Source organism: Globicephala melas, chromosome 11 (genome assembly GCF_963455315.2).
Source record: "Globicephala melas chromosome 11, mGloMel1.2, whole genome shotgun sequence".
Taxonomy (NCBI): domain Eukaryota; kingdom Metazoa; phylum Chordata; class Mammalia; order Artiodactyla; family Delphinidae; genus Globicephala; species Globicephala melas.
Window position 1 is genome coordinate 59024066 of NC_083324.2, and position 13694 is coordinate 59037759.

Genomic DNA, 13694 nt, shown 5'->3' on the forward strand with positions numbered 1-13694 from the left:
CCCAGCCTAGCTCCCTGAAGGGCCCACGGGGTCACCATCGAGTGTACTGGAAATTCAGCAGCAGGGCACCAGCCGAGGAACTCTGCTGCACGTATTCACTTAGTACTGACTAGTACCTGACACGCAGTGGGGCTTCAAATATAGCCTGACGTTCAGTGTAGGCTATTGATAAAGGACAACATTACACTCAAATCACAACAGAAACAGACAGGAGAACAAACAGCTGAAGATTTACAATGCCTCTATTTTGATAAGCTAATGGCCACTTAGGTTTCTATGAGGGCAACATCTAAAAGATGATTCTCAACCTTCAGTGTGCGTCGATTTCACCTGGAGATTTGGGAAACCACCAGCTCTGGACCTGCCTCCAGAGTCTGATTCTGAGAGTCAGCATTTCTGACAAATCCCCAAATGGTGCTGAAGCTGATATTGCTGGTCAGGGTCCTGGGAGAACCACTGGTCTTAAAAAGAAAAACCCAGTGATAAATATGCTTCGTATACGCACACACTGCCAGCTAAATACTTAATCCTTTGGTAGTCCATTATTAATGACACAGGTCTGCTCTAAGTCATGATGTAAGCTGGATTCTGGGATAAAAAATAAGCGTTTTCACAATGCTAAACGTTGCCTGACCCAATTATAACAACACGTAGTAGACCTCGGGTACACCCTCACCAGGGACAGGAACTCAGCTACATCACACATACATGATCTATGGTGTGCTTAACGTCCAAAAGAGTCAGGTCAAAGCAATTCAGACAACAGCTCTATGAGCAATCTGATTAAGAGGACACATTGCTTTGAATTTATGAGCAGAATTATACAGCTCAATTTAACTCTTAACAAAGCTAGTGGCTGAAGGGATTTAATATCCAAGTTCCAACTGAAAGAATATTTTAGTGCTATGTTTCTTCATGCTTTCCACAGAGGTTTGATTAATTTTATCTCTTGCAAACAGGGTGAGGCTTTTTCTCAGGGAGACTGGCATGTAAATTATAATTACAACTAAGAAAAACTTGCATAAAACTGTACTATGATTCATTAAATATATTTTATTTGCATAAAGCACAGGTGCATTTATTTCAGTAATCTCAGAAATTATTTAAAGAATAAGACATTCAAAGCTTTGAATATCTCTTGTAGAATCACTCACAAATTCAAAGAATCCTATCTGATGCCTAAGTGCATTTTTCAAATGTCCCCAACCCCCACTGAAAAAGCTTTATTATTAAATTTTTAATATATCATAAACATTCACACTCAATACAATTAAATCTAAGATTAAAATCCTACATTATGAAGCTAATATTTTGGGAGTAAAGTATACCCTAACGCAGTTAGTTTGCTACAAGATCACTCATAACAACAGAATGTTCTCTGGAAATGGTTGATGTTTTAATACTAGAATCTCTTACCCTCTACTACAATATGCACCCAAATAAAAATGGTATTCAAATATACTGACAGGTCAGGTCCACAAAGAAGTCTGAAAGCAGAGATTGAAAAATAACAACAACCAAAACTCACAACAACCCCCGAACCAGCTGACAAAAATAAAGAATTGGTTATAGATCAATGGAACAGGACAGAAAGCCCAGAGATAAACCCACACACCTATCGTCAACTAATCTATGACAAAGGAGGCAAGGATATACAATGGAGAAAAGACAGCCTTTTCAGTAAGTGGTGCTGGGAAAACTGGACAGCTACATGTAAAAGAATGAAATTAGAACACTCCCTAACACCATACACAAAAATAAACTCAAAATGGATTAAAGACCTAAATGTAAGGCCAGGCACCATAAAACTCTTAGAAGAAAACACAGGAAGAGCACTCTTTGACATAAATCACAGCAAGATCTTTTTTGACCCACCTCTTAGAGTAATGGAAATAAAAACAAAAATAAACAAATGGGACCTAATGAAACTTCAAAGCTCTTGCACAGCAAAGGAAACTAAAAACAAGATGAAAAGACAACCCTCAGAATGGGAGAAAATATTTGCCAAGAAATCAACGGACAAAGGATTAACCTCCAAAATATATAAACAGCTCATGCAGCTCAATATTAAACAAACAAACAACCTAATCTAAAAATGGGCAGAAGACCTAAATAAACATTTCTCCAACGACATACAGATGGCCAAGAGGCATATGAAAAGATGCTCAATATCACTAATTATTAGAGAAATGCAAATCAAAACTACAACGAGGTATATATACCTCACACCAGTTAGAATAGGCATCATCAGAAAATCTACAAACAACAATTGATGGAGAGACTGTGGAGAAAAGGGAACCCTCCTGCACTGCTGGTGGGACTGTAAATTGATACAGCCACTAGGGAGAACAGTATGGAGGTTCCTTAAAAAACTAAAAATAGAACTAACATACTACCCAGCAATCCCATTACTGGGCATATACCCAGAGAAAACCATAATTCAAAAAGACACATGCATCCTAATATTCACTGCAGCACTATTTACAAGAGCCAGGTCATGGAAGCCACCTAAATGTCCATCGACAAATGGATAAAGAAAATGTGGTACATATATACAATGGAATATTACTCAGCCACAGAAAGGAACGAAACTGGGTCATTTGTAGAGACGTGGATGGACCTAGAGACTGTTATACAGAGTAAAGTAAGTCAGAAAGAGAAAAACAAATATCACATATATGTGGAATCTAGAAAAATGGTATAGATGAACTGGTTTGCAAGGCAGAAATAGACACACATGTAGAGAACAAACGTATGGACACCAAGGGGGCAAAGTGGGTTGGGGGGAATGAATTAGGAGATTGGGATCCACCATCACTTCCTTCAAACCCCGATTCGAGACTGATCTTCACCAAACCTCCTCCAGCATGGTCCCCTCTAATAACTTCCCATCTCCACATCACCTCACTGACACTCTACTTTTCACCATTGTGTCGCATAATTGTGTTCTGGTTACTTCTATCTCTCAACTTACCCTATTACCAAATAGATTAAAATCTTAAAGCAAAAGGCTTTTAAAAAATCAATGTTGGCCCATATAATCTAAAATCCATATTTAAAGAAGCCAAATTCATTTGAACCAAGTGGGATTGTAAGTGGAAACCTTGTCCATACTATTTTCTTTCTGTCAGTAAACTTTCATAGCAGCTCAGATTGATTATACAATTTTAGTGAATATTCAAAGATATTAAATTATGTATCTTTAAAATTACAGTTATCAATGACCCTACATAGCTGGTCCAAGTTGGCAGTCATTTATCTAGCAAGACCACTTCCTACTGGCTACTAATCCTTCTATTCTTAGTAATTACATTAAAGAAAAAAAAAGCCTACATCTGCAGAATCATCTCTGCCACAAGTACACTTTCACAGTTCAGTTCCCACCACCTACAAGATGGGCTACACTCGCTCATCCAAGGTCCCCCGCCACACGGAATTCCCTTCTTTCTCTGGAGAACTCCCTAACTTCACCCGGCAAATATAACCTCCTGACTGACACACTCCACAACTCTTCTCTCAGTCAGCTAGCTCCCTCCTCTGTTCTGCTATAGAATCCCATGACCACCTCTATCCCATAATTATCTTACTGAATTTGTATGTTTGTATTTATCTGTTTTTTTCCAGAAGACTGTAAAGTCCTCATAAATAATGGCTGTGTCTTTTACTACAGTGTGTCTAGAACAGCACCCGTCCATGGTCAACACTCAGTGCAAGTCAGGTGAGTGATGGATACAAATTAGATGGAATATGTACGTTCGTCTAGACACACACACACACACACACACACACACACTTCTTTGTATTTTTAATCACAACTTGACTAATGTATTAGTTAAATATTAGTAACTGAGTATATACTGTATTTCTGGACATTGAGTAGTAATAACTGGTTACCACTTCTTATATAGTTGTGTATTTTTCCAACCTATATTCTGATTTAGAAAAACAGATGGAGGAGAACAAATTTGGCTAAAATACTAAAACGACTATTAATATTTTATAACTTGTTAGAAATATACCTCTATCTAAAAAGAAACAAAACGGATTTATTTTCTCATACTGAAAACCACTTTTTAAAAATTTGGCAGAACTGACCATGTGTCCAGCAAACATCTAAGAGCTGCCAGGTCTTGTGCTAAGTCCTCGAGACCCAAAATGGAAAAATCACAGTCCCTGCATTCAAGTCACTCAGAATCCACTCTTAAGACACACATGCAAACATAAATACTATAATTTGATAAGTTATAAAGATGACATGTACAAAATTCAATGAAGGTAGATCAATATAGTCATTTTATTCCTAATATAGCAGAAAAAAATGAAAACTGCAATTAATGAACAACGAACTAAGTGTCAGACAATAAACTAGAAGCCCTATCCTCTCCTATGATAAACTTTAAGGGCTCTTAACCTTTTTATGCCATGGACTCCTGGGCAAGCCAATGATGAGAAGTCCCTTTTAATCTATAAATCGATAACTTCTATTGCAAATTTCAGGTTACACTAAAATTCTTGGTTTCATTCAAGTTCAACTTCACTACAAATGGAATAACAGCACATTAACAAATCACTGTATAGTACTATGCTCTAATTTATGTGAAGGAATTTGGGGAAAATGGACCAAGTTTTCTAGTTTTCTGTGTATTTACTTTTATGGGGACTTATTACTTCATTCAAAAACATTTATTGAGTTCCTCCTATGAGTCAGGTATGTTCTAGGTGCTTGAACATGAAGCAGTGAACAAGATAGACAAGATATCTGCTAATTGCAGATATTGCAGGTGATAAACAAATAAACAATAAATAAATAATAAACAATAAATAAATAAATAAACATGAGAAGTGCCCAAAATTATAAGAGCATAACCTAGTAGCAAGTCACTAGGAGCCATATAAGGTAGCACCTCTACATGTTATTAATACCATCTACTGGCATGTGTACGCTAGTCTGAAAATAGTTTTAAAAGAACAGAAAAATAACCATTCCAAACTAACAACTCTGAGTAAGCATTTTACAGACAGATGGCTACTTCTTACATACACAGAGGGACTTAGTACATCGAATTCCTAACAAACAATAACTAACAGTGAGCATCAGAACCTTCAGCTGCTTCCACAATCGCATTATTACTATTCAAAACTGACTATAAGAGGGAATTCCCTGGCGGTCCAGTGGTTAGGACTCTCACTGCCAAGGGCCCAGATTCAATCCCTGGTTGGGGAACTAAGATCCCACATCCCACAAGCTGTGTATCGCAGCCCCTCTGCAAACACACACACACACACACAAAAACTGACTATAAGAGAAAACAAGAATTTGTAGATTATAATACGAAAATTGCTTATCCTTAATAAGGGGTATCTAGGAACATGCTACTTTAATACACTCTGGATGACAGTTACAAAAACTAATACATACAGTTTTAGATTATTTTACAATACAGACAACAAATTCCCCTCCAACATTAAGTAAAACCTTAGAGAGAAAAGTATTCAAAGTTTTTTTTAAAACAAACAAACAAACAACTAAATAAATGCCTGCAACAAACCAAGCAAGGAAGATGAGAGAAAGAGACAGTCACTGCTCAGGCAGTCAATTTACAAGGAACAAAGCTTAATTTCTGGAAAGGAGTTAGGCAGAAGAAATGTTCAGTTCTAGGCAGTGTAGCTGGGGCGAAGAGTTACAGCTCAAAAGTGCTGGAAGTACTGACTGCTTCCTGCTGCCTCGAAAGAAATGGCAAGGTACCCATAAGTTTTACTCAGATGCACATAGCAATGTATCTCAAATAAGTTACAATGAGGGCATGACTGTAAAGAGAAAGAAATCAGACATATGGTCATCTGGGAAACCACAGTAAAGAAGAAGTCCAGTTGACAATGACTAAATCACCTCAAAAATATCCTCCACTGTCAGGAAATAAGCTATTCAACAGAAGTGAATGTGCCAAGTCATTCCTGGGTTCAACATCAAGTCTTTTAATTAGAGCACTACAAAAAATGTCTAAAATATCCTCCATAACCATTCTCTATAAATAGTATTTTAAGAAATCAATTTTCTACACCTCTAAAGAGTATTTTTAATGGTATGTACCATTTAACAAGTAGGTACAATTATTAAGTTGAAGAGAATATTTTCATAAAAGGATACTAAATTACATTTCATTGGAAAAATACGTAAGAAGATATAATTGAGAAAAATATGAATGTTTATTTACAAAAACAGACTGTAACAACAGAACACTAAACAGACAGTAAATCATAAGTGTATGTTAAAACCTTTTAGTCAAAATAATACATTTGCTGTAATCAATAATAAGCTAATGAAAATATAGACTGTTATGTATTATCTAGAAAGGTAAAAAATATTGATTTTCTTTTACAATAATATTTCAAAAAAACTACTTTTACATTATAAAATAAAAACCCCATTTGAAAAAAATTTTCAAACACATAGGTTTAAAAATAACGAAATACTGATGACATTGATAGGAGGCCATCCCAGATACACACAAAAGAGGGCGGTCAGTGAACAGACGCACAAGCCAAAGGCCTGGCACCCAGATCAAGCTTTCCCATATCTCACGCTCCTCTTTTCCCCGCTTAGTTACAGCACAAACCAAGCTAAAATGCTACCTCAACTTCTCTCTCTCTTCAGTTCAAAACCATAGCTCATAAATACTTATCTACTGTGACAGTTAATTTTTTGACCATCAGAGTGCCCAGAACTCCAGTCAGACGTTATTTCAGGTGTGTCTGTGAGGGTGTTTCTAGACAAGGTTAACATCTGAATTGTTGGACTGAGCAGAGCAGATGCCTCCCCCATTGAGGGCGGGTGTGTCTCATCCAATCCTCTGCAGTCCTGAATGGAACAAAAAGGCCAACCCTCCTGCGACTAAGAGGTTATTTCCTCCTGCCTGAGGGCCATGAGCACAGACATGGATTTTTTCCTGCCTTCAAACTCAAACTGAAACACTGCTCTTTCTTCCTGGGTCTCCAGCCTGCTGCTCACAGAGTTTGGTGACTCAGCCTCCATAATCACACGGGCCATTCCATACACTACATCTCTTTTTGTACACATGTACACACACACACACACACACATATATTCTATTGGTTCTGTTTCTCTGCAGAACCCTAACACATCTACCTACTTAATACATCAAATTCTTAATAAAAAGGTCAAAAAACATTTTCAAGTAATAACATATAATGATGTCAGTGACACAGCAAAGTTCTCACATAGCTTGATGAGAGTCTAATTTAAAGCCTTTCCAGTCATTTCATAGCATGATAGCATGCATCAAAACTTCAAAACCGTCTACAGTTTTTCACCAGGTAAACTGGTTCCCTGGTGAACATATACAGAGGACATCTGAATTATAATCAGATTTATGTGCTCAAGATATTGGTTGCAATAACATTTATGACAAAGTCAAATAGACACAACCAAGTGTTCAATAATAGGGGAATGATTAAGCAAATTATATCACTTTCAAATGATGTGTTGTCATGCAACTAACACAAATGATATTTTCAAAAATGATTCAACAACCTGGGAAAATGATCACAATAGAATGTCAAATTTTTTAATGGGAAAAAACAATGATATCTAGCTATCTAGACTAAAGAGAAAGGCTAAAATGTTGACAGTAATTATTTATGAATGAGACAATGACGGGAAAATTTTCTGTATTTTTCATACTTCCTATAATCAGAATATGTTACCTTTAAAATAAAATATAACATTATCCAGAATTATTTGATTTATTACTATTTAATAAACATTATCCAAAATCATGTTTAAAGAAAACTCTATTCAATGATAAATTTAAGCTTCTATGGACAGTTATCAATGAAAACGGTTTTTAAAACAAACCTGTAAAAACTGCAAGAGCTTTTTATAATATATTATAAAAGAGGCTGAACTTTTTAAAAAAGTATAAAGCTAGAGACGTGTTACGGACTGAACTGTGTCCTAAAATTCATCTGTTGAGGCCCTAACTCCCAATGTGACTGTATTTGGAGATAGGGCATTTAAAGAGGTAATGAAGGTTAAATGAGGTTATAATGGTGGGACTCTAATCCGACAGGATTGGGGTCCTTCTAAGAGGAGGAAGGAAAACCAGAGAGGTGGACACACAGAGAAAAGGCCATGTGAGGACACAGCCAAGAAGGCAACTGCTGGAAGCCAGGAAAGAGGCTTCAGGAGAAACCAAATCCTCCCACACCTGGATTGTGTACTTCCAGCCTCCAGAGCTGTGAGGACATATATTTCTGTTGTCTAAGGCACCCGGTCTGTGGTATTTTGTTATGGCAGCCTGAGCAAACTGATACAAGACATAATAAAGTGTCATTATAAAATTTACTTGGTAAATATTCTTTGTCCTATAGTTTACCTTTCCTAAGAAGAAACAAACAAGAAATAAACAATAAAAAATGTGCTTCATCCCACAGTGCTAAGCCATAGAAGGGACGAGAAACCATAACATTATTAGCTAGTTCTACTTAAGAGAAATAAGGAATAGGAGTGGGAATCTGAGAAGTAAGAACAGATTTAAAGGCAGTTCTCAGGTTTACAGTGATAAACGTCTATCTAAAAATTCCCTGTGATGGGCTTCCCTGGTGGCACAGTGGTTGAGAATCTGCCTGCCAACGCAGGGGACGCGGGTTCAGGCCCTGGTCCGGGAGGATCCCGCGTGCAGTGGAGTGGCTGGGCCTGTGCGCCACAGCTGCTGAGCCTGCACTCTGGGGCCCGAGAGCCACAACTGCTGGGCCCGTATGCCACATCTACTGAGGGCAGCACACCTAGAGCCCATGCTCTGCAATGGGAGAAGCCACCACCATGAGAAGCCCGCACACCACAACGAAGAGTAGCCCCCGCTCACCGCCACTGGAGAGGGCCCGTGTGTAGCAATGAAGACCCAATGCAGCCAAAAATAAATATATAAATAAATAAATTTATAAAAATAAATAAAAATTCCTTGTGAAAGATTCCACATAACACAACAGGATGCATTCTAAACTGTTTTCACTGTATTTGTTCTCAACATTTCTCGGTTCTGAAAATAACATTACATGTGCATGTATGTATATATGTCTATACATATTACATACACACACACACACACACACACATTCCTACAGAAATACAACTCAGACGCAATTTCAGTTATTACAACTACTGGCAGTTTACCTACCAAGAAGACGATTCTTCATTCAAGCATTATTTTACATCCTACATTGCTGTTTCGATCTTACCCTTTAAACTGAATCCACTTTCCCAATCTTTTGTTGAGCAACTACTAGATTAATACGTGAGTTTCTTTTACCTAAATGAAACTGTAGACACACTTACAGAATTTTCAACTACATTTGGGGGCATATTCAAAAAACAAAACTTTTAGTCTTCAGACCAAATTAGAATTTCAGTTTCTGCTCTGATTTTTCAAAATTACCTTGTCTGGATCCATCTTTCCTCTGATAAATTCCTGCTTCCAGAACTGCAATGCCTGTTCCAAGGTTAGGCCAATGCCCTTCAGGAAGAGGCCGTACTGCATGCGGCCCCCATGACGAAGATGGTGATTTTCCCGCAGGGCTTTATGTAGCTGACGCATGCAAGGTGGGAAGGATTTGGTAGAAAGCTACAAGAAAAAAGAATATTTTGTTATTTATCAGGTCCCCCACAATATTTGTTGCAAAACTCAATCTAATTTGCAAATCGTAAATTCAGTTTAATTGGAATAAAATCAAAAAACCGTAAGGAAGTTATTACTGTCTCGCTGTGATTACACATTAATTCTTTTTCTTATTAATATTTTAATATTGATTACATGTCAAAATGATAATAGTTTAGATATAATGCATTGAATAAAACATATTATTAAAATTTATTTCACCTATTTCTTTTCTTTTTATAATTTTTAAACGTTTTCTTTTGAGATAACTGTAGATTCCTATGCAGTTGTAAGAAATAATACAAAGAGATGTCATGTACCTGGTATCCCCCAAAGGTAATATCCTGCAAATCTGTAGTATATTATCACAACCAAGATACTGACACTGATATACACTAGTCTTAGACTTTCTCAGTTACACTCACGTGTTCATTTCTGTGTACATGTGTATATAATTTTATGTAATTTTTTCACATGTGTAGGTTCATGCATCCCCCACCACAAGGATCCCTCATGTTTCCATTTTATAACCCCCATCTTCTGTACCCTCCCCCCGCCATTCCCTAACCCTTGGCAACCACTAATTGTTCTCTGTCTCCATAATTTTGTCATTTCAAGAGTGTTAGACAAATGGAATCATATAGTTTAACGTTTTGAGAGTGGCGTTTTACTCAGCATTCCCACAAAATTCATCTAAGTTGTTGCAGGTATCAATATCTCGTTTTGTTTAATTGCTGAGCAATAGTCCATGGTGTGGACATAACACCATTTGTCTAACCATTCACTCGTTGAACGATATTTGGGTTGTATCCAGTTTGGGGCTATTTTAAACAAATGAGTATACAGGTTTTCATGTAAACCTAAGATTTCATTTTCCTGGGATAAATGTTCAAAAGTACAATTGGTGAATCACAGATGAACTTTTAAAATAACCCCAATACAAAGTAAAACATAAAAATAAGAGAAATGGTTCTCAAAATGTGAATTCAAATAAATGTGTTAAAGAAATTAACAATTAAAAGAAAACCTTTTTTGGACTTCCCTGGTGGCGCAGTGGTTAAGAATCCACCTGCCAAGGCAGGGGGTATGGGTTCGAGCCCTGGTCCGGGAAGATCCCACATGCCACAAAGCAACTAAGCCCATGCACCACAACTAATGAGCCTGCGCTCTAGAGCCTGCGAGCCACATCTGCTGAGCCCGCATGCCACAACTATTGAGTCCGCAAGCCTAGAGCCTGTGCTCCGCAACAAGAGAAGCAACCGCAATGAGAAGCCCGCGCACCGCAACAGAGTAGCCCCTGCTCACCGCAGCAACTAACCCCAATGCAGCCATACATACATACATACATTTATTTATTTATTTATTTATTTAAAAGGAAACCTTTTTCATCTATGGTCTCAAATGCGTTCTCCCTGACCTCCTCAAGCATCCTCCTGAGACTTAACTCCCACCTCTCACGGGCTCCTCAGCAGGTTCAACTTTGCCCGTGAGCAGGGGCAGGTCTCACTTTGCTCCCTTGACTGACCAGGCAGCCTCTTCATCTTTCACAGTAACAACTTCTACTTGATTATAATTTTTCATAGGAAGATGACCTATTTATTCCAGACTCCAAAAGCTCAGGGTCTCCCCCTACTCACCATCATAACTCTTGTTTCCAAGCATTAAAACCTCACCTGTGTATTTTTAATTTATTTTAAGTAACTGGGTAATTGTCTAAACAAAGATTAATTATGGCTGACTCAGTTTCCCTTTTTTGGGTAATGCAGAAATTCTACAATGTCTTAAAGAGAAATTCTATAAAGTAAAAGTATGGTAACGTGTGCACACTTTCATTCCCCTATGGAGCCACAAAGTGAAGCTGAAATGAGCTGCCTACTAATCTAGGGGCAACACAAGATGGGAGCCTACCCTTAGTGTCATGGAATACATTTTGTATCCTCCTCAAATTTACATGCCAAGTCCTAAACCCACGACCTCAGAATGTGGCTGTATTTAGAGCTGGGACCTGTAAGGAGGTAATCAAGGTTAAATGAGCTCATGGGAGTGGGGCCCTGGTCCAAGGTGACTGGGGTCCTTCTAAGCAGAGGAAGAGACACGGGGATGAGCAGCCACCTAGAAGCCAAGGAGAGAGGCCTCAGGAGAAACCAAACTTGCTGATACCTTCATCATGGAATGCTCGCCTCCAGAACTGTGAGAAAATAAGCTTCTGTTGTTTAAGGCACGCAGACTGTGGTATTTTGTTACAACAGCCCCAGCAAATGGATATACTTAGTATTTTACATTTCTCCTTTACTATATGTATATGGTATTTAAATATAAACAATAAACACTATTTAGTTGTCATCACTTAAAAAGAATTCCCCCTTTGGAAAACTGATTAAATTCTGTTTTTATCAGACTACAAATGATTTTCTGATATTTTGGTTTTCCTATGATGAAAAAAAAAATCATATGTATAGCACATGGGATTTCTTTAAAAAATGATTGGCAAGCAATGAAATAACATTCCCTCCCATCTCCCCACCCACAAAATAATCTTTGGTTGAAGAAAATCTGTGCTTCCTCCACTGACAAAGGTTTAAGTTTAAAAGGATGAGATGCTTACCGAATCGATCTGATCTAAAGAAACCTTCCCAACATTTCCCTGTGTACTGTAGTCTTGACCAGTGTACGAATGACTAAAAATAAAAAGAACAAAATATTAAAATAGGATTTGTAAAACATATTTTGATCACTTCAAAGGAAATCTTTAAAATTCTGATACAAAGTCACAAAGATATTTTACACATACCTTAGGAAAAACATAGCCAAGTGTTTTAAAGGTATTTAATAGAATACATTTAAGTAACTTTCCCAAAATTAATACAGAAATGCAGTGCTCATCTGGATCTCCCGATTCCTAATCCAGGGTGCCATTTCCATTTCCTGGAAGCAATATGCAAGTTGTTGTTAAAGTTAACACCTCTCCCACACTGACCCCTTATAAAACAGCATGGCAGCAGAGCTAGGAATAAATGGGAGCTTACATCCAGAGTCATCACTCAGTAGGCCCTTGAGTGAGTCACCTAGACTCTCCACACCCCAGGATCCCTGTCCGTCAAATGGAGATGACAGTGCCTGCCCTGCAGTGTTAACAGGAGGTCAGAATTGAAATACCTTTTGTTAAAGGACTGGACATATGGTAATCACTATTCATTAAAATAAGTAACATATGAACAGCACTTTACATATACAAAGAGTCCTTATCTATATCCTCTAATTACATCCTCACAACACCCCCAACAGAGCAGGTTTATTTTACATTTGAGAAGTGAGGAACTTGTTAGATGAGACAGCAAGTCAGCACTGCAGCAGGAACTCAAACTTTTTGACTCCCAACTTCCTGTTTCTTCACTATACCATGCCATTCTCTTCCCTGTGATACATTTTCCTCTTGTATTATTTAGAAATTAGGAAATATAACATGGCACATACTACCTAAAGCCCTCCACCTGTGTACATTATCATCTCCTTGACACAACTCCACACCCGTAGCTCCATCAACAATGACTCAGATGCAGACATTCAGGGATCATGCGGCGAAGAACTGGTGCAAGGTTACATAGAAAACCATAGTCAAACTGTGGTTTATGCAGACTCCACAACTAAAGGGAAGTTCTGGAGTAAAGTATCATTACAATAACAAGGGATTCCGGATGCTCTACTTTCTACCTGCTCAGCACTATAGCTTCTTGCTGCTGGATAACATACACCCTTCAAGATGCTCTGTAGAAAGGCTGTTATTCCTACAATCAATCAGGTTATTGATTAAACAATGGGTACGGATTATGAAGCAAAACTACTGGATATCTCGGGACGTTGCAGCCACTGGCAAGGAGACTGTCACAAGTGTAGATGTCCCCTTCCGACAGTCCTCCCTCCATGGGCTAAGAATGGCCTGAGAATCACTCTGAGAGCAGGACAAGCAGAATGCCAGAGAGTGACACAGAATGATCCTGCACCTAAAACACATCTTCTTGC

General features: G+C 38.0%; 1 protein-coding gene across 5 annotated transcripts in view; it reads right to left on the reverse strand.

Moving 5' to 3' along the window:
- The window catches only part of PRIM2 (DNA primase subunit 2), a 278641-nt gene that overhangs the window by 84132 nt on the left and 180815 nt on the right, over nt 1–13694 (reverse strand). For all 5 annotated transcript variants that reach the window (XM_030840966.3, XM_030840968.2, XM_030840967.2 and 2 more), the window contains 2 exons: nt 12280–12352; nt 9456–9641 (listed from right to left, as the gene is read on the reverse strand). In XM_030840966.3, the coding sequence (XP_030696826.1) occupies nt 9456–9641; nt 12280–12352 (259 nt within the window). The remainder of the gene's footprint in view (nt 1–9455; nt 9642–12279; nt 12353–13694) is intronic.